This window comes from Mixophyes fleayi, chromosome 3, assembly GCF_038048845.1.
Source record: "Mixophyes fleayi isolate aMixFle1 chromosome 3, aMixFle1.hap1, whole genome shotgun sequence".
In the NCBI taxonomy this organism is placed as follows: domain Eukaryota; kingdom Metazoa; phylum Chordata; class Amphibia; order Anura; family Limnodynastidae; genus Mixophyes; species Mixophyes fleayi.
In genome coordinates this window covers 33,836,490-33,857,057 of record NC_134404.1, presented here as the reverse complement: position 1 = coordinate 33,857,057, position 20,568 = coordinate 33,836,490, and the positions used below count along the sequence as shown (strand labels likewise).

At 42.5% G+C, this 20,568-nt stretch overlaps 1 protein-coding gene across 2 annotated transcripts in view; it reads left to right on the top strand.

Annotated features, from left to right (window-relative positions):
* EVA1A (eva-1 homolog A, regulator of programmed cell death) overlaps positions 1-11,132 on the top strand; it is a 264,800-nt gene extending 253,668 nt beyond the window's left edge. For both annotated transcript variants that reach the window (XM_075201349.1, XM_075201350.1), the window contains one exon: positions 9,128-11,132. In XM_075201349.1, the coding sequence (XP_075057450.1) occupies positions 9,128-9,498 (371 nt within the window). In that variant the 3' untranslated portion in view covers positions 9,499-11,132. The remainder of the gene's footprint in view (positions 1-9,127) is intronic.
* Positions 11,133-20,568: the final 9,436 nt, after the last annotated feature.

Here is a 20,568-nt window from a genome sequence, read left to right as displayed (position 1 = left end):
GCAGTTATGTACATCAGAGATAGACAGCGTAGGCGGATTTGGTCAGCTAATTTAGTCATTGAGGTTGACCAAAGACTCGTTCCGTGTTACTCCACGCCTCAGTGATGTCACTGGCTCCTAGCAAATCGATAGCTTGCATCAACACAAAGATTGGTTGAGCATACAAAATGGCTGACTCCACTGTGTGCAGGAGAGTATTCGGGATAGTACTTTAGGATCGTAGAATTAAGTAGCTAAAAGATTAGTCTACATAAATGATTGAAGCAGTATGACAATATACCATGCCTGATATTATACCCTGGGCCAAGCCTGGTAGTATTTTTGTGTAACAGACATTGGGATTGTTTTGATGGTTGCGCCAGCAATGCATGCCCAAAGGATCAAATTTGGTCATGCCCAAAATTCACAGTGTTATGAACATAAAGGAAAATGGGCATGGACTCCCGTCAGATCACGCCTCTTCTGCACACAAGGAAATTGTGGCTCTTAAGGTTATGAGGTAGATTTATCGAACCGTCTAAAAAGGAAAAGTGAGGTGTTGCCCATAGCAACCAATTAGATTCTTGCTATCATTTGTCTAGTACATTCTAGAGAATGATAGCTAGAGTCTGATTGGTTGCTATGGGCAACACCTTCACATTTACTTTGTAGAAGGTTTGATAAATCTGTGTGTTTACAGAGAGAACACTACTTTCTGTCTCTCTTACTCAGTAGCTCAGCCTTGGAGGTTTAGCTTCCTCTCACTGACGATCTTTTCATACACAAAGCAGAATCCAGAACAGCAGCTAATGCGCTTTCCCCCATTCTTCACGGTGCGATTACGAGCTGTAATCTCGCATGTGTTATTATAAGAATCCTCATTTTTTTCCTCACAGATGAAAGAACTGCTTTTTTTTTTCACTCGGATGTCTGTAATAACTTTGTTTGCCGATGAATAATGTCTTCTGGCTTCAACTCAGCCCCAAAGACTTTTTTTTTTATCCAAATATAACTGCAAGTAAAACAAACATACTTTTACATATTTGGAAATATTTAGTCCTGCAGACTGCTGCACAATGGATAGGGTATTATTCACAACAGAAACTGATTATTTGCTGTAAGGCTAGCGGGCACATTTACAATGCATTTCAATGCAACGATTTGTAAATAAAAGACAAAGCACAGGAAATTGCCTGATAGTGGTGGGCTAGTATTCTTTATTTCTGATCTTTTAATTTCTGTAAGGTATTTTTATTATTATTATTATTATTATCATTTATTTGTTAGGCGCCACAAGGTTTCCGCAGCGCCGCACATAGTACAAACAGTAGACTATACAGGGTATAACAGTACAGAACAATAAACAAAAGTACCAATACTTCAGAAACTCCAGGCAGGCAGATGCAATAGACATGGAGCAGAAGAATGGGTAAGGAGACAGGAGGGAAGAGGGCCCTGTTCATGCGAGCTTACATCCTAAGGAAGGGTTAAACAGACCAGGCACAAGAGGAGCCAGTTGAGGGAATGGGAGAGAGGGGAGAATGAGTGGAGGAGATGGGGGTTAAGTGGATGGTTGGTAGGCTTTGAGAAAGAGGTGAGTTTTAAGTGCACGTTTGAAGGAGCACGGAGTAGGAGAGAGGCAGATGGAGCGAGGGAGGTCATTCCAGTGAAGGGGGGCTGCACGGGAAAAGTCCTGGATTATGGAAAGGGAAGAGGTGATCAGAGTGGAGGAGAGGCGGCGGTCATTAGCCGAGCGTAGGGAGCGGGCGGGAGTGTGAATGGAGAGGAGGTTAGAGATATAAGGGGCAGTAGAGTGGGAGAGAGCCTTGTAAGTGGTGGTGAGGAGTTTGAAAAGAATTCTGTAGGGGAAGAGGAGATTTATTTAATAAGCATTCTGAGTTGTTTATTGATTGCAGACTTGTGCATTGGTTAGTCAGATTTATGCCTTCCTTTAATTCTTTTTAAATGATATTTCAATATAAAACCTTATCAAACCTTATATGGTTATGGAACACCTCACTGACTTCTAATATCCTTAGAATTTACAGTAAGAGATGCATCATCCCATATATTATTAGAAATAGCTCTATAGTCTATGACACATAGCCATCATATTTGGAAGGGGTCCGTCTGGTGTCCTGTAGACCTGCGGGTACATTGACGGGTGTCACCTCCCCAGATGTCTCTGCCATTTTGCCTGTGCAGCTGTCCTGATGTAACTGATGCAGGGGGGCTTAAGGAAAATAGGGATCCAACAAACTGACTGATATGACAGCCGCTGTGCCCAACCAATCAGAATGCTCCCTCTCTGTGGAATGCTATCTCTTATCGGAATTTCTAGGGGGTGGAGAAACCACCAGCGGAGGAAATTTCCTTTAAGGACAGTTGCCAACTATAATTGTATTATTATTTTAGTGTAGTTGCCCTTCTTTGTATAGTCTCTAATGTATTTTTATCCTTCTGGAGATAGGGTCTCCAGAACTGATCACAGTATTCTAGATGAGACCGTACCAATGACCAATACAGTGGTATTATTACTTCTTTTTTTCTGGAAAGTGATCAGTAGCAAAACGAAAGACGTGATAATGTCACTGTATAGGTCATTGGTACGGCCTCATCTAGAATACTGTGCTCAGTTCTGGAGGCCATATCTCCAGAAGGATATAAATACGTTAGAGACCTTACAAAGAAGGAGAGCTAAAATGGTGCATGGCCTACATCACTAAATTTACCCAAATAGATTAAAAGATCTTACTATGTATAGTTTGTAACACAGAAGGGAAAGGGGAGACATGATAGAAAGGTACAAATATATCCATGGTTTTAACAAGGTACAGGAGGGAAACATTCTATAAAGAAAGAGAAGTATTAGAACACGAGGACATGTACTGACACTGGGGGGAAGTTGGTTCAGAGGAAATGTGAGGAAAAATGGATAAGTGGAATAGCCTCCTATTAGAGGTGGTAGAGGCTACTACAGTAGAGTAACTTGAACATGCATGGGATAGACATAACGATATTCTTAAATAGAAATAAAAATTAAATAGGGTTGGAGGTTACAATAGGTTAGACTAGACTAGATGGACCAAGTGGTCCTTATCTGCCGTCAAATTCTATGTTTCATCAAAACAAACATTCTGCATTTCTCAAAGACTGTAATCTGTAATGCCAACCACATATGTACATTCCTGCCATTCGGCACAAGCACCAGATGATAGTATTAGAGTCCAACTTGGCGACGCATGAAAGTGGCTAAATTGGATGTGATCGCGCCAAGTAGCCTTAACTCTTTTGGTATCACAGGGTCCTGTTAGTGCGGTCATAAGATGGCCACACAGACAAGACAATAAATGATAACAGCAGCCATCTTCTGGCCACATCTACCAACATGTTCGCTAAAGGTCCAATCGATTTTGATCAGATCATTATTGGGCTTGGGGATCTTTTTGGGATTACATGAAGTACAAAAATTTTTTCATGCTGCACACGAGTATAATTTGCTTCCATAGAGTGGCCCATGCATTTCTCTTTCTGCCATTTGGTGGATCGTGGTGTTAACGCGCATCTGCAGTACAGCAAGGTTGTGCAAGTTAACCACTCCCCCTTGAGTGCTTCTTAATTTTTTATATTACATCATCATCAGCTATTTATATAGCGCCACTAATTCCGCATTACTGTACAGAGAACACACTCACATCAGTCCCTGCCCCATTGGAGCTTACAGTCTAAATTCCCTAACATACACAGACAGACTAGGGTTAATTTGTTAGCAGCCAAATAACCTACTAGTATGATTCTGGAGTGTGGGAGGAAACCCACACAAACACAAGGAGAACATACAAATGGTCAGGAATCAAACTCATGACCCCAGTGCTGTGAGGTAGAAGTGCTAACCACTAAATCAACGTGCTGCCCATGCATGTATCTTGGGCTGTGCTAACTACAAGACATATATTTTGCAGCTAGATTATATTTATACAGTTGATGATAATGATTGTTTTATTTTTGCTTCTATACACTAGATTTAAGGTTCCCGTATTGTCAGATGCATGCAACTTACACTACAAACTAGAACACTTTGATCACATGTGAATGGGCTACCGTTGCATCCAACTCTTCATGAAGCCCATAATGTTGTTATGTCAAAAGAGCAATTCTATCAGATGAGCTCTTTCTATAACCTCATCATAACAATACCTTTGAGAATAAATAGTATTAATAATAAAATAATTGCTGTGTGTACTTTTGGCATTGCTAATCGGAGCACCTGCACCTGCTGCCCTGTTACTGTTTGGCATTAGGCGTCCTGCACAGCTGTCATCCTCCTATAAATACCGAAACATTCCTCCACCAGCAGCAATAACCCATTTACTATCTGGAGTTGTTGGATGGCTTTATTTATATGTCTCAATGTTACAAGTTACAAGCAGACTTTAGTATGCTCCAAAATCAGCAGCTGTTGTAAAGAAGTCTGAACATGAAAGGATAATTTGGGAACAGTTATCTCAGTAATTCATGTTGTAACTAATATCACCTGTAGCTCTCACACGACTTGTCCCTGACATTTGTGTAGCATAAATAATCTCATATATATTTGGTTGCAATAAAGAAAAAAATAAGTGTCTGCTTCATCTAGCTAATTTTTCCCCCCACTATGTTAGATCCGTTTCCATCGCTAATAACTCCCACCAGCAGGGGCTGGTTGGACTGGTGGGCACTTGCCCAGCGGAATGGTCTCATAGTAGGCTACCTTGTGTTGGGTCATTGGGCTACCACCATTTTTTTCCTTCCCACCAGCATATTATACAGCCCCAATGTCCAGCATATTAAATGGTTCAAGTGACCAGCGCAGTATTTAGCCCACAATAATCAGCACTGCCCACCTCAATAAACCAGGGATTGCTGCTGCTTACAACTGGTTAGATTCTGGACAAGGAGCTGTGGATATATTATGATATTACTGGATATTGTGGTACGTATATAAATGCTGGGCATGAATTAATATATACATGATATTACAACAGGTACTGATGTTAAGTCTTGCTTTATTTTTTTATAGTTGACAAATATTAGCTTGCAATACCAGGTTTGTATTATTATAATAATATATTTCAATGATAACCAATATTATTCTATGCTTCACGTTTGTCTATAGATTTTAAAAAGGTTTCATCGCATCTGGCCTATAACAACAATATTAAAAATGAGTGATGTTTTATCACGTTCCTCCTCAGAATGTAATGAAGACTTTACACTTTGTTGATAGACTTGGGGATAAATTTATCAAGCTGCGGGTTTGAAAAAGTGGTGATGTTGCCTAAAACAACCAATCAGATTCTGGCTATCATTTTGTAGAATGTACTAAATAAATGGTAACTAGAATCTGATTGGTTGATATAGGCAACATGTCCTCTTGTTCAAACCCGCAGCTTGATAAATTTATCTCTTGGTGGGCTGTTTTCATTCCCTTTCTATAGTACACTTGGGGAATGGTGTATATCCTTATGAGACCCAGGAGTGAGTGCTTGGACTATTACATTACCTTGAAAAAGGGGTTGAAGAAACCAACAATTGAACCAGGGGCCCCATATTCTTTGAGCTCAGTCTGAGGGGCCCTGGTCTGTGGCCTATGGATGGTCAAATACCTACCAGGACTCCCCAACCCTTGCAGCACAGCCTCAGCTAATGTCAGACAGCTATGGGGAGTAGTGGCATCTGCAGCCACTTGCAGGATTTTGTAAACCCTAAAAATGTATCCAAACCTAATGTCTCAGTCATGTCACAGAAATTTTGCACAAAATTAATTTGGCAGCAGAAGAGACCATTTTGGACCAGGCCAAGTCGAGTTCCGTGCCATGGAATGGTCATTCTGCACTGAATTTTTAAATTTGCATTTTGCAGAAATCATAGTCATGTAAAGAGCTGGGAAGACGAGAGTCAGTTCATTCTGCTGTATGGTGTGGTTGGCCTTGATAACGCTAATCGCAACGTAACGCCCACTTACCCCGACCTGGCCCCTTGGGTGGCATACAAAGTAGGCAAATATAATAAAATAGTTCTGTCCACAATCTGGCTGCCTCCGGCGTGCGCACGCAAGGAGTAGACAGCATTGGAGATAAAGTATCTCTAAAGAACGGCTTCAGAGAGCAGTACAATAAAGGAGAGTTGCGGTTCTCCAGTGATGCTGTATAAAAGCATTTTAAAGATAATGAAAGAGACACACTCTTTTATTTTTTATTATTTTACCCTGTGGAGACTCCAGGATATATTTGCTGCTGACTTTTACACTACATAAAAACACATCTGTGTTTACTTACTTTGCTTTATAAATCTTTGAACAGGTTCCACTAAACTGCAGCCTGCTTGTGTCATTTTACAGAGAACAAAACCTTGAGATTACTACATTAAAGCCGTACATCAAAATGAGATTAGGCAATAAATATCCTTCTCTGTCTGATTGAATCATTAACCTAAATCTCAACTTACCCTCTTGCATCTAAATTGTTGCTCAGTGTAGTCTGGTGTGCAGGTCTGTATGGGTTAACCACTCAATTGGCTTCAAATCATTGGCGGATCCGGGGGGAGAGGGGGGGGGGGGGCTGCTGCCTGTGGGCGCACATTATACCTAATACTTGCCATCTTTTGGCAAGTGTATTCCGGGAGAGGGGCGTGACTGGAGGGCGAGAGGACGTGAGGCGCGGCAAATGCGTCATTTTTCTGGCCCCCACCCCCCGCGACAAAAATGTCAAGTTGTGGCGGGTGGCGGGGACAAAATGACGCGATTCACTGCGAATCTCAGCATTTAGGCCAGGCAGTTGCCGGGTGCTGGAGACTTGCCTGCTCTCCCGGGAGTCTGTGAGACCGACCCGAATTTCGGGAGTCTCCCGGACATTCCGGGAGAGTTGGCAAGTATGCTATACCTGTCTCTGCTGACTTGGACCCAGCCACAGACAGACAACTAATAAAAGTAAAAAAGGAGCAGGGACTAACCCCCCCTAAAAAAAATCTAGATCCGCTCCAAGGGCCATGCAGTAGCAGCTCCCCATACATGTACAATAAGAACAGGTAACTTAAATCAAGCTAACAGCAACTAAGACATCCAAGTAAAAAAATAGGCACAGTTTGCTGACCAAGGAAACTTTAGTGAACATGGGGAGAATATGCTAATTACAAGTCAGGGGTGCACAATCTTATTGGGTCCCAATGTGCTTTGAAAGAATGTACTAAATTGAAGGGGCTGCAAAATTGTTAACAAAAAAAATCCATAGGGACAGAAGAGTATTGTGGAGGTGTGTCATCAGAGGGTGTGGCCATCCCATATAGTGGGTGTGGTCATGTCACATAAGAAGCGATTCTGCAACACATTTGTGGATTAAAGGAAATTATGTCATACATGAATGTTTTTTAGTTTTAGGGAATGATGCAGAGTTAGCCGTAAATTAGGTGTAATTAATTGTTGCCCCCTACTACTGATGTGCACCTACAGTCCAAAATCTTCCCCCTTTTATTGACCTATACCTACAGTCCACAAACTGCCCCACCCCTCATTACTGAAACATTTCTCCCCCTGATAACAGTCTGTAGCAACACAGTTTCCCTCTCCCTCCTGTAGCAACGCATTCTCCCCTCTTCACCCTATAGCAGCACATTAATGCATTACCCCACCCCACCTTCAGTAGCAAAACTTTCTCCTGCACTATTCTTATTTGTCCCTCTTAGGGCTAGATTTACTAAACTGCGGGTTTGAAAAAGCGGAGATGTTGCCTATAGCAACCAATCAGCTTCTATCTGTCATTTATTTAGTGCACTCTACAAAATGACAGCTAGAATCTGATTGGTTGCTATAGGCAACATCTCCACTTTTTCAAACCTGCAGTTTAGTAAATAAACCCCTTAGTCTCTCTCGTCAGACTAACCATTGTAGTTGGACAGAGAGAGTCTGGCAGAGAATCCTAAAGAAGCTTGTTCATTCTGATTCGCTGCCTGACTGACCTCCCTGATTAATACCAGGTCTCATTGCGACTACAGGGGGAAGATTGGGAGGGTCTCCACCACTGAGCCACATTAAGACCTGGTAGAATAAGGAACAGTTACAAAGGTCCCTGGGTCACAGGAACTGAAATACTATTGTGGTATTTCTGTTGCAGCGTCCTGCGTCTCCTGGTATCTATCTGCTTCCCGAGAGCCTGCTCTAAGTGTTACTATTTGGATTGCATTAGTCCTTGACGTACAGCATGTTATGAAATTACCATTACTGTGTTTTAAACTTAGTACAGTTGAATAAAGATAAAACTTTCCAGCTCTCTATTATTATTTTCTTCCTACTTTTAATATTACCTGATGGGGTCATGTACTGTGCCCAAGTTCACTTTATTAAGTTCCCATATGCTTGGTTCTAATGCAATCCATTTTTCATCTTGTTTCCCAAGACAGGGTGGAACGTTAGGAGCAGAGTAAAATATAAAATGCTAAATCAAACCTCAGTCACGCTGGGATTCGTTTCCGGTGGTCTGGGCAATGAGCCACGTTATATATGTTGTTAAGAGATTTCGTTTCATTCTTTGGAATTGATATTATACAAGTGACATAATCAGATATGTCAAATAACAAGGCCAGACTAGTTGTTTTTGTATTTATATAGGGCCTGAAGAAGAGCTATATGTAAGATTATTTATTTTGCAATTATACATTGCAAATGTGCTGGATATTAAGTGACCTGTGCTTATTATCTTTCCCACAGGCCAAGGATTGTTCATAAGCTGAATGGGGCCTAGGTACAGCATAAAAGCGGGTTTGGGGGAAATAAATAATAGAATGAAAAGATTTTAGTGCATGTTTGATGAATAAATCATACTTGTCTACTCTCCCAGAATCCCGGGAAGCTCCCAAAATTTTTGGGAGCCACCAATATCTTGTTATCTGGAACCCTATTTACTGTTTATGCTAAGAACATCTCTCTGCTACTTCATAGCTCTTTATTATCAGTTATTATTCCTGAACTTTTAAACAATCTATTTGCTGATTTGAAAATACAAACAAAGAGGGAAGAGAATATATATTAATTAAGCTTCGAATATTTGGCACCAAAGTGATTGTCATTGTTTTGTCTTTTCTGACATGTCTTTGTTACTTTGTTTTGTTTTTGTAGAAAATCCAGAGAGAACTGCTTTGTATTTTGTATCTGGAGTGTGCATTGGCCTAATTCTGACACTTGTGGCTCTCGTAATGAGGATATCCTGTCAGACTGACTGTAAAAGGTCCACTGTCAAAAAGACCCCCAGGAAACAGGAGAGCGACAGCGACAGCAGCGACAGTGATGACGATTCAGACACCACCTCTGACCTGTCTGCCCGGAGGCATCGGCGCTTCGAGAGGACTTTAAACATGAACGTTTTTACGTCTGCTGAAGAACTGGAGAGGGCACAAAGGCTTGAAGAGAGGGAGCGCATCATACGGGAGATCTGGATGAATGGGCAACCGGACATCCCAGGAACAAGGAGCCTCAACCGTTATTATTAGGCTTTTGTCCTTGGTACAAACTGGCATTAACAATGAGAACTTGTATTCATGAGAGACTTGGACAGGAAATGCACAGGAAGTAATTATTTATGAGTGCAAATCCAGCAATTCTCCAGTCTTCAGATCCTCAGAATAACAGAGAGATGGATATGCTTGGACTGGCTGTTATTTCTGCAACCCGAGAGGAGAATGCACAGGAGAACATAATCTGTGTGACTGTCCTTATGGTGACACCAACGATGATGTTTAAGGCTGGTCCTTGATGACTCTCCGTGTTCTGGAACAATACGAGACACTTGGGATTATGATACCAGCATGGACAATGAAACAATGCAATGCTGGAGGTTTTTTAACCATAATTTGGGCATTTTTTTTGTTTCTTCCAGACCTAAAATCATCTTGGTGATTAAACAGTCTGTGATATTTAATAGGTGTTTGAAATCTTCCTTTGTTTGGCAGCATTTAGTATTGACACCTCAGGGATGTAATCCAATTGTACTTCCATATTTTCCCATGGTTAATGTATTGCATTATAGGCAGGACTGGATTTACACTGTAGGTAGAGATGCAGCCATAGAGGTAGCAGCATTAGTAAGCCCATCCAGGGCCTCTGAAACTCCAATATGATTACTTCACTCAATCTTTTTGGGAATGCAGAAGCACGACGACCAATTTAGCAGTTATAGTAGATTTTTTATATCAGGAAGACTGTGTGACAACATCAATGCACAGTGGTCCTATGAGTATTCAGTATATCTATTAAACAGAACACTCTTGTGCATCCCCTCCCAGGAGCGTTAACTAGGCCACGAGCCACAGAGGCTCCTAGCCAAGGTGCTGTAGGAGTGCTCAGCCACTTCTTAGATGCCTGGGACTATTCACTGACCTGTTTGGGGTGGGGGAGGGGGGGGGTACAGGTGCCCCCATACCAAATTCTATTGTTAAAAAGATAAACCCCTCCATTCAAAGTATATATTTATTGTTCAGTGGAGTTTGTAGACTATACTAGACGAGGATTCATATAAAGCAAACTTATGTGTATATTGTGATATAATATGTATGCTATGCAAATATATAATCGTGGAATGGTGCCCATTGAAGATCGCCTTTGTAAAATCCTGCTCCACCCCTTACTATTGTCTTAGCATCCGTAGTTATGTGTAAAACAGGTGAATTTAATATAGGAACTAGTAATGAAGTAGACGTGACTGGGATGACAGACCATGTTCTGTTCTATAAGCTCCTGTAGGCAAGTGCCTTAATTTCCCAATTATTACTCCAGTTCTGTTTGTGGGTGGAATTCATGAAGGTAATATCTAGTACTGTGTGTTGACCATGACTTGTGAGTGATGTGTCAGATTTTAACAGCCTCAGAGAGGTTGACAGTTGTTTAATATATATATATAAATATATACATAGGTATTTTTGGAATTGCTGCACGATGATGTGCCTTATGCAGTATCTGTTTGTCAAGCGATGTTTCCTTGTGAATTGCAATGAACAATATTTTTTATATATTTTATTAAAGGAAAACAAAACCTATTTGTAAGTTCAACGTGGAGAGACCAAATGTGGCAGGAGGAGCGGAGACACCAATAAAATAATAACTGGTTTTGTCTTTAGTCATTAAATGATATTATGCAGATTTTTCACATTTTGTTGCTCATGTCACAGAATGATGTTTCATTAAGGATGTTATTTTTGTTATTTCTGGGTTTTTTCTGTATATATGAGATAAGGTACAACATTCAGTATATTACATACTTGCCAACTCTCCCGGACTGTCCGGGAGACTCCCGCATTTTGCGAGAGTCTCCCGGACGAGTGTGGCAATCTCCCTGATAGGAAGGGGGAAAAATTTAGTTTAAACGCCGCGATTCACCCGGAATCGCGGCGTTTAGCCCCGCCCCCACTGTAAAATGACGCGATTTGCGTCATTCCGTCACGGGGGCGGGGCCAAAATGACGCGATTTCGCAGCCCCGCCCCCTGCACGCCCACGTCCCAGCCGGCATCTCCCGGAAAAGGGAAAAAAAATGTTGGCAAGTATGGTATATTATATGGAACTGAATAGACCTGAGGGTCCATTTATCAAGTTGTGGGAAAAAGTGGAGATGTTGCCAATCAAATTATAGCTGTCATTTTGTAGAATGTACGAAATTAATGATAACTAGAATCTGATTGGTTGGCAAAGGCAACATCTCCACTTTTTCAAACCCGCAGCTTGGTAAATGTTCCCCCCTGGTATGGTAATGTTCCCCCCACTGTAAATGATCACAATATTAAAAGTCATGTGGCCTGAGTCATCAAGGAGAGCAAAGCAAAAAAAAAAAAAGGAGTAACTTTGCACCTTGGAATAAACATGTTGCATTGGAGGGGGAGGTAAATTTAAATTGGGACAGTTTTGTAGTTGGGGTAGGGCATGTCCTAGATGAACTTTACATTTCAGTGTAAAAATAATGCTAACAAGTGTTTGTGTGCTACATGAAAAGACAGCAAGTATGTTCCCTATCTGCAAAATAATAAACTAATTAGCACCAGTGGCGGATCCAGGGGGGCGATCGGGGCAATCGCCCCCCCTAGCAGAGACTTGCTGCCGGCGGCTGCACAGTATGTGCAGGTCCGCTCAGCAGTGACAGGCAGGGACAGTGTGCTGCCCGGCTGCTCTGTATGTGTTTTAAACACAATCAGAGCAGCCAGACAGCACACTGTCCCTGCCTGCCACTGCTGAGCGGACCTGCACATAGTGTGCAGCCGCCGGCAGCCTTAGGTGTCAGAAAGGGGGCGGGGCCTAAATCGCCCTCCCTAAATCGCCCGGGGTACAGCAGTTTTCTAGATCCGCCCCTGATTAGCACCCCTTGCATGTAACTTAATTTGCCCAGGATAGAATTTACTCCTTTCTTTTGCCTTGTTTTCCTTAATGACTCAGGTCAATGCTTGGTGACTTATGACACTAGTCAGCAGGACCAGCAAAAGGAATTTTGGCCCCCATTACAGCAACTTCTTGGGGCCCCTTCTGTAGCCACCAAAAGGAGCGTGGCTCCTACTACTGCACATGATGCCAAGGTCCCTCAGGCAGGCCCCAGTGCATTATACCTGCCCCCACCTCTTGTTGCCCCTGGTAGTCAGTTGAAGAAATAACATGGATGCAGTGTTGCAGCCTTTGGTTCCCCTTCTTAAGGCCCCCACCGGGACCCTCCTTCTCACCCCTGGGGACCTCACATCACCCTCCTAGGCTTTTCAGATCAGATTGGAGAACCCAGAAGGTTTCAACCACTTTTCCATGGGGCCCGGAGCTTCGAAGTTCTACCCCTCTGGGTAGAAATAAATAAAGTGTATATATGTGTATATTCATAGTCAAAAATGTACACCGCATAAAATGATGCTTACCACTGGTGCAATCTAGCGCAGAGAGCCAAAAGTTTGGGCAGGGGATGCACTCACAAGCATCTTTTCAAATAAAAGAAAACTTTTATTGACGATCATCAGTTTGGTGACTTAAACATTTAATGTTTTGACAATAAGGATTTTCTATTGTTTAAAAAGACTCAGGGCTAGATTTACTATGCTGCGGGTTTGAAAAAGTGGGGATGTTGCCTATAGCAACCAATCAGATTTTAGCTGTCATTTTGTAGAAGGTACTAAATAAATGAAAGCTAGAATCTGATTGGTTGCTATAGGCAACATCCCCACTTTTTCAAACCCGCAGCTTAGTAAATCTAGCCCTCAGTGAGTAATTCTCTCCTCTGTTCTTTTGGCTTTATGTGCATATTAGGGAATAAGTCAGAAAGTTGTTTCATGGTATAATATGTCACCTATTATAAATTATAAAGCTGATACAGGTCACCAGGATGCTCTTTGTCCATATAAAGATCCCAGGCGCATGTTGAGTATAATTTATATGAAACCCTCTGCTGTTTTATATAAAGTGTGAATCTTACAAGCTAATTGTAACCAGTGGTGGAAGTGGGGCCGGTATAGAAGGGTGTGCCATACCGATACTTCTCCTAGCCCTTTGCTTGTAAAGCTATCAAACTTCACTCACTTAAATTTTCTGTACCGCCACTTCTATATTTTGCACTTCGACAACTGATTGTAACCCAATGTAAGGAATTACCTTGACATTTGCACCTCCGACCACTAGAGGTCTCTGTATTTCCAAACTTGCACTTATCCGAGATGGCCAGTTTGGAATCAAAGAGAAACCATCTTGGATCCTGTTTCCTGTTTGGGCCTATAAATGGCGCTTCCTGGTTCAGACATATGCTTGAGTATTATGCTGCTCAGCTCCTGCTACTCTACCTTGCATCTGTGACTACCTGCTTGTGTACCGAGCCGGCAAAGCGTCTGACTACCCGCTTGTGTACCGAGCCGGCAAAGCGTCTGACTACCCGCTGTGTACCGAGCCGGCAAAGCGTCTGACTACCCACTTGTGTACCGAGCCGGCAAAACGTCTGACTACCCACTTGTGTACCGAGCCGGCAAAACGTCTGACTACCCACTTGTGTACCGACCCGGCAAACGGCTGACTACCCACTTGCGTACCGACCCGGGAAACGTCTGACTACCCGCTTGTGTACCGACCTGGCAAACGTCTGACTACTCTCTGGATATCTACTTGGCTATTGGGCTTCAGGTAATACCACCAGTATCGTTACACCCAACCAAAAACCCACAGTTCTTATGATGGCAATTTGCATATACTGCGGAATGTCATGAAGAGTGATCAGATGAATTACAATTAATTTCAAAGTCCCTCTTTCATCATCATCATCATCTATTTATTTATATAGCATCACTAATTCTGCAGTGCTGTACAGAGAACTTGCTTCACATTAGTCCCTGCCCCATTGGAGCTTCTAAATCTAAATCCCCTAACTTACACAGACACAGAGAGAGACTAAGAGCAATTTAATAGCAGCCAATTAACCTACTAGTATGTTTTTTTTTGGACTGTGGGAAACCTGAGCACCCGGAGGAAACCCACACAAACACGGGGAGAACATACAAACTCCACACAGATAAGGCCATGGTTGGGAATTGAACTCATGACCCCAGCGCTGTGAGGCAGAGGTGCTAACCACTGAGCCACTGTGCTGCCCATTTTATTTTAAACAGCATCAGTCCTGTAAAATCAGAACCAGCGCTGGGGTCTGGGGGTCCTTTTGCTATAGTCGATCACCAGTTCACAAATGTTGAGCCAAAATTTCCCTCAAATACAGCAAACAGAATAGAGAAATGGTACTGTGCAATCTAATCAGGTACTGAGGATGGTACCCAGTATACACAATAAGAGAAGTGGTACTGTGTTGTTGTTCATTAAAGAGGTTGGAGATCCCCATCCGCATAATTATTGCAATTGGATGGGAGACTCGGCAGCAGCAGTACATGCCTGAGCTAAGAAGGCTTTCTGGGGTAGTATGAGGTACCCTGGTCAGTCCTGAGAAATATTATTGTGCATCCAGGGCTTCCACCCCCTTTAATAGAGAAATAACACATCCTAATAATTACACCCAGCATAATATGGAAGAGAATAATCAGGTTTAGAAAATTACAACCAAGATACAGAACAAGAACAGTAGTACTGTGCTGCTGTCCTATAATAGAGAACAAAACACTGAATTATACCAGCGTCAGGCCCGGTGCTCCCATTAGGCAAGGTTAGGCAGTTGCCTAGGGCGCCGGGCTCTGGTGGGCGCCACTGAAGTAAAATTCAGATACTATTGTACTGGAATACTGTGCGGCGACCGCTAAGAATACCGTCCACGGCCGCCGCACAGCTTCAGATAGATCTACAGGGAGGGGGGAGGGGCAAGGGGGCCATGGATCGCGACCGCCGCCCTCCCCTCCAGCAGCTGATGGGGCGGACCGTATCTCCGGCTCCTCTCCTCCACTCCCCCTCCCCTCACTGACTGTCCGGCGTGACATCATCATCACGGCCCGACAGTGTCAGTGAGGGACGGGACTCAGGAGCAGCAGCAAGGAGCACCTTTAAGGTAAGGAAGAGAGGGGAGGGGAACATTTAGGCCCCGGGGTGGGGGGCGCATTGAGACCCAGGGGGGCGGGGCAGTGTGCTGGGGGGGAGGGATTTTGAAATTGTGCCTAGGGCGCAGAGGACCCTAGCACCGGCCCTGACCAGCGTACAACGGAAGAGACATTTATCTGCAGTTTGATAACATAAAATAATGACTGGGACAAATATTTTAAACAACAGGTGATGTATTTCCAAACTTCTGCTTCAAGATCAAAAAGACAGGTAAGGAACAAAGTATATTGGCTGCACTATAGAGGAAGAAAACATGAGTCGTGAATTGTCTGTGAATTGTCTGTGGTCGGTACAACTGTGGCTGTCCTTGATGTTTGTAGTCTGGAAGACACACAGCCTTTGTTTGAACCACATCCTATAAATGTTGTGTACTTAGAAATCTGAGAAGTCATCGCTTTTCTGATGTTTTTGCGCATATCATACAGTTTCTTGTTATTTTGCCTGTTTTTGTTGTGTTTAGTTTTATATGAGCTTTTTTAATTGCCTGTTGCTAAAACTAACATTAGTCATTCATTTTTCAAAGGTTTTATGAAGCAATTTTTCCACCCATTATAGTGGGTGCAGCAAACAGGATCAGAGTCCTGGAATGAGGCAAGTCACAGGCATTCTGGTGGTAACAAAAGGGGGAAGGAGGACACGAGGGAAGAGGGCCCTGCTCAGCAGAGAGCTAGAAATGTTTTGCCCAGGGGGAAAGACTCGACTCAGCAGACTATAAGGAACATTTTAAAGGGAAATAAAATGCAGGTGGCCCAGTGACCCAACCCAAGGTAGCCCACTATGATACCGGCCCTTGGGTGCAAATGCCCCCCTGCCACCCAGCCCAGCCTACCCTTGGCCCTGCTTGTGAGAGCATACAAAATGGAGGGACTAATGAATGGGGGTGACACAGAGAGGGTGAAACAAGGGAAATAGGGGTGCGTTAGGAGGACAGCTGATAGGTTTTGATGAAGAGGTGGGTTTTAAGAGCCTGCTAGTAGCTTTGGAGGGAGGGAGAGAGCCTGATTCAATCTTGGAGGTGAGAATGTGAGGAGGGTAATAAGTGAGGAGGAGAGGCGATGGTCATTGGTAGAATGAAGAGGGCGGGATGGAGTGTGGAGGGAGATCAGGTTGGAGATGTAGGTGGGAGTGGCTTGGGTTCTTGCTTTATAGACGAGAGTTAGAAGTTTGAACTGATATCTGAAGCGGAGAGGGAGCCAGTGAAGATACTGACAGTGGGGAGGTAGATGTGGAGCAGTGGAAAAGAAAAATTAGAGGGCAGCAGCATTGAGGATCAATTGGAGTTGGGAGGGGCAGGAGAAGGGCAGGCCAATAAGAAGGAGGTTGCAGTAGTCTAAACGAGAGATGTATAAGGGTCTTAGTTTCCTCCAAGGTAAGAAAGGGTCTAGTCCTGGAGATGTTTTGAAGGTGGAAACTACAAGACTGGGAAAGGGTTTGAATGGGGGAAGTGAAAGAGAGGGTAAAGATAAGGATTACTCCTAGGTATCTAAGTGGCTCAGGGATCAAAACATCAAATTTTTGAAGTCCATGGCCAGGAAACTCCCCAGACCTTAATCCCATTGAGAACTTGTGGTCAATTCTCAAGAGGCGGATGTAAAAACAAGAACCCATAAATTCTGATAAACTCCAAGCATTGATTAGGCAAGAATGGGCAGCCATCAGTCAGTATGTGGCCAAAAGTTGATTGACAGCATGCCAGGGCGAATTGCAGAGGTCTTCAAAAAGAAGGGACAACACTGCAAATATTGACTCTTCGCATAAGCTTAATATAATTGTCAATAAAAGCCTTTGACACTTATGAAATGCTTGTAATTGTACTTCAGTTTACTATAGCAACACCTGACAAAAAGGTCTAAAAATACTGAAGCAGCAAACTTTGCGAAAACCAATAATTGTGTCATTCTCAAAACTTTTGTTCATGACGATATAAGCTTTAGTGGCTATGGTTCTCATTTTATCATAGACCCAAATACTGGACTGTCAGATTCTGCTTTCAGTGCGGAGACTGCAAGGTAAGGGAAGAGATCCAGGAAAGTGGCCCCTACTTTAACCCTACCCGGCACGTGTATGGGGTGAGGCAGGTATAGGGGAGAAACTACATTTTGGGTGGAACTCTTTTTTTACATATTAACTCATACCTCATGTATAATGCAGGTATTATTTATTCTGGAACTCAGGAAGGAATTGTAAAATTCGGTCAAAGTATAAAAATGCAGTAATCATATGAGTAACAATCCACAGTCTTGAAAGAAATGTGTAGGTTCAGTGGTTCGGGAGAGTGGCGTAACTTGTCTTGATATTCCATTCAGGAATGTTGGCAGATATGCAGCATGCACAAATTATGCTGCACAACATATCCATGAAGGTGTCCACAATTATGTTTTAGGAATGTGTTATTTTAAATGTTTTCTTTTTTTTTAATCCAGCTCTGTTCAACTTACATGAAGACAACCTCCAAGGTGTGAACATGTCCTAACTGTCTAGCTTCATAAACCAGTCCCTATACATATCCTCTGCAATTTATATTCACTTTGTATCAAGAGAATTCTTTTTGCATTTCCAAAATCCATCATGAACAGCTGAAGTTATCAACTTGGCTCCCCCCATCCTATTAGGTCTTTGTGATTTGACCAAATTGCACCTGTTCCAACATCCTGTATCAATTACTCCTGCTCCCCCATTGGCTGTATATTCTAATGATGATGGCCATATTCACCTCTAGCAACAATGTATCAATTTTAATTATTAATTTATTTTTTAGCAAAGGACATTATTATCTTCTGAACTAGATGTGTTAGACACAGAAGATATATTTTGCCAATACAAGTCCCTACCTGACATCTATTATAAGTTTGGTACATTTTGTAGCAGAGTGTATCTAACAGTGTCTGAATATATTGACATCAAAGAGCATATTCTCTACATGGGGGAGGGCAATGTAGGCAGAGCCACCTCTTCTGTGTTATCTTCCTGGCGTCAGTCACTTTGAGACTTCTGGTAGCAAATAGCTTTTGAAAGTTAAATGGGTACATAGATGTAAGGGTCCCCCAGAGTCCATTTTGCCAAGACAATTATGTAATTGTCCTCTATGGTTCAATAAGTTCTTAATAACTGAGTTTCCTATTCTATATTAGTTGGTTTCTGCTTCTTCCGTATGCATATTCAAGCACATAAGTAGTAATTTAGGGAATGAACATGGACTCTTGACAGACCCTTATAAACAGACATACAGCCTTTGTACCTCAACATAACCCGGATTCTAAGCTGACAAAACACCACTCCCTGGCATGTGATGGTAACCTGCATCCACTCAGCATGCTGCTGCTGGTAAGAATCAGTCATCAAGGCAGCATCATGGAATTCCCAGAAGTAAATGAGCCATGACCTCTCTTCCTGAGATCCTAGTGGCTATCCCAAACCCCAGGTCTCTTAGTGTATCCAGAACACATCTGGCCTGTCTAGGAGCCCAGCATTACTATCCCTCAGGCATCCAGCTTCTTACAGCTTTTTGTTTTTTAGGTAAAAATAAGTAATTAAATCACTTTGCAGCCACTAATTTAATTTATCATAAAACCATGTATTTATTTCATGAGCAGGGTTACATTTACAATGTAGGTCTAAGATATCACCATTCAAGAGGAAACAGACCTTTTGTTTTTTTATATGTTCTTTTGTTTATACCATTCATCGAGCCAAGGCCATTATAGTGTGTAATACGACATTACCATATGTATCTGTAATTACTGACTAAAGGATTATTCATAATAGCTGGCGGTGGGAATGTTCTCATGTCATGTTTCATTTGGAATGAGACCTGAGAAAAGCACTTAGTGCATATCACAGGCTCAGGCATCATTCATCCTGGTGCTGGTATGCATCTGCTGGTCACATAGTCTAAAATGCAGGACTGACTAAAACTTTGGAAAATCAGCATGTGCTAGTTTTCGGTATTGCATTGTTACCCTTGTGGACAGCACATGGGTTCTGGTCCAAGACTCAACGATCTACAAGCCTGCTATATTTTCTTGCATCTATTTTGCACGCTGCGGCAAGACTGATTTTCCTTGCAAATCGTTATTCCTCTGTTGAATCACTCTGTATGTCTCTACACTGGTTGCCTATTTTCTACCGAATCCAATATAAAATACTTTTACTAACCTACAAGGCCATCAACAAAGCTGCACCAACATACATCTCCTCTCTTGTCTCAAAATATCTCCCAACTCGGCAACTCCGTTCTGCACAAGATCTGCGTCTCTCATCCACACTCATTACATCCTCCCATTGCCGATTACAGGACTTTTTCCGGGCTGCACCCACTCTATGGAATTCTCTCCCTCGCACAATAAGACTCTCATCTAGTCTACAAGCTTTCAAGCGTTCTCTGAAAACCCACCTCTTCAGACAAGCTTATAATATTCCTCAACCACCCTCTTAACCTCACTACATTACCCTATTACCACCTGTTATACAACTACCCCTTGACCAACATTGTTGTGTGACAGGATCATTTAGCTTATGAGTCACTTTTACCTTTGCAGTCTGGCTGGGCCGACTGCAAATGTTGACTTAACCTCATGTGTCAATCTCCCATTGTCCAATAGATTGTAAGCTTGCGAGCAGGGCCTTCTCACCTCTTTGTCTGTTTTACCCAGTTTGTTTATTAGTTTACTATGTTTGTGCCCAATTGTAAAGCGCTACGGAATATGTTGGAGCTATATAAATAAATAATGATTATGATGATGATAATCTTGCTCCAAAAGCAATGCAATGTGGACAAGGGAGAGCTGGCAAATTTTAGCCCAGGGGGAGCAAGACTCAACTCAGCAGCCTATTGTGAAAATTTTAAAGGGAACAAAAAACAGGTGAACCAGTGACTCAGCCCAAGGTAGCCCACTATGGGACCGGCCCAGATGCCGCCCTGCCCCACAACCTAGCCAGTCGCTGCAGGCGGATATGCTATGAAAGTGTCTGAATCACTGCTAATGTAAGTAACATTCTACAGTAAGTATTCTCTAGTAACTTGGGT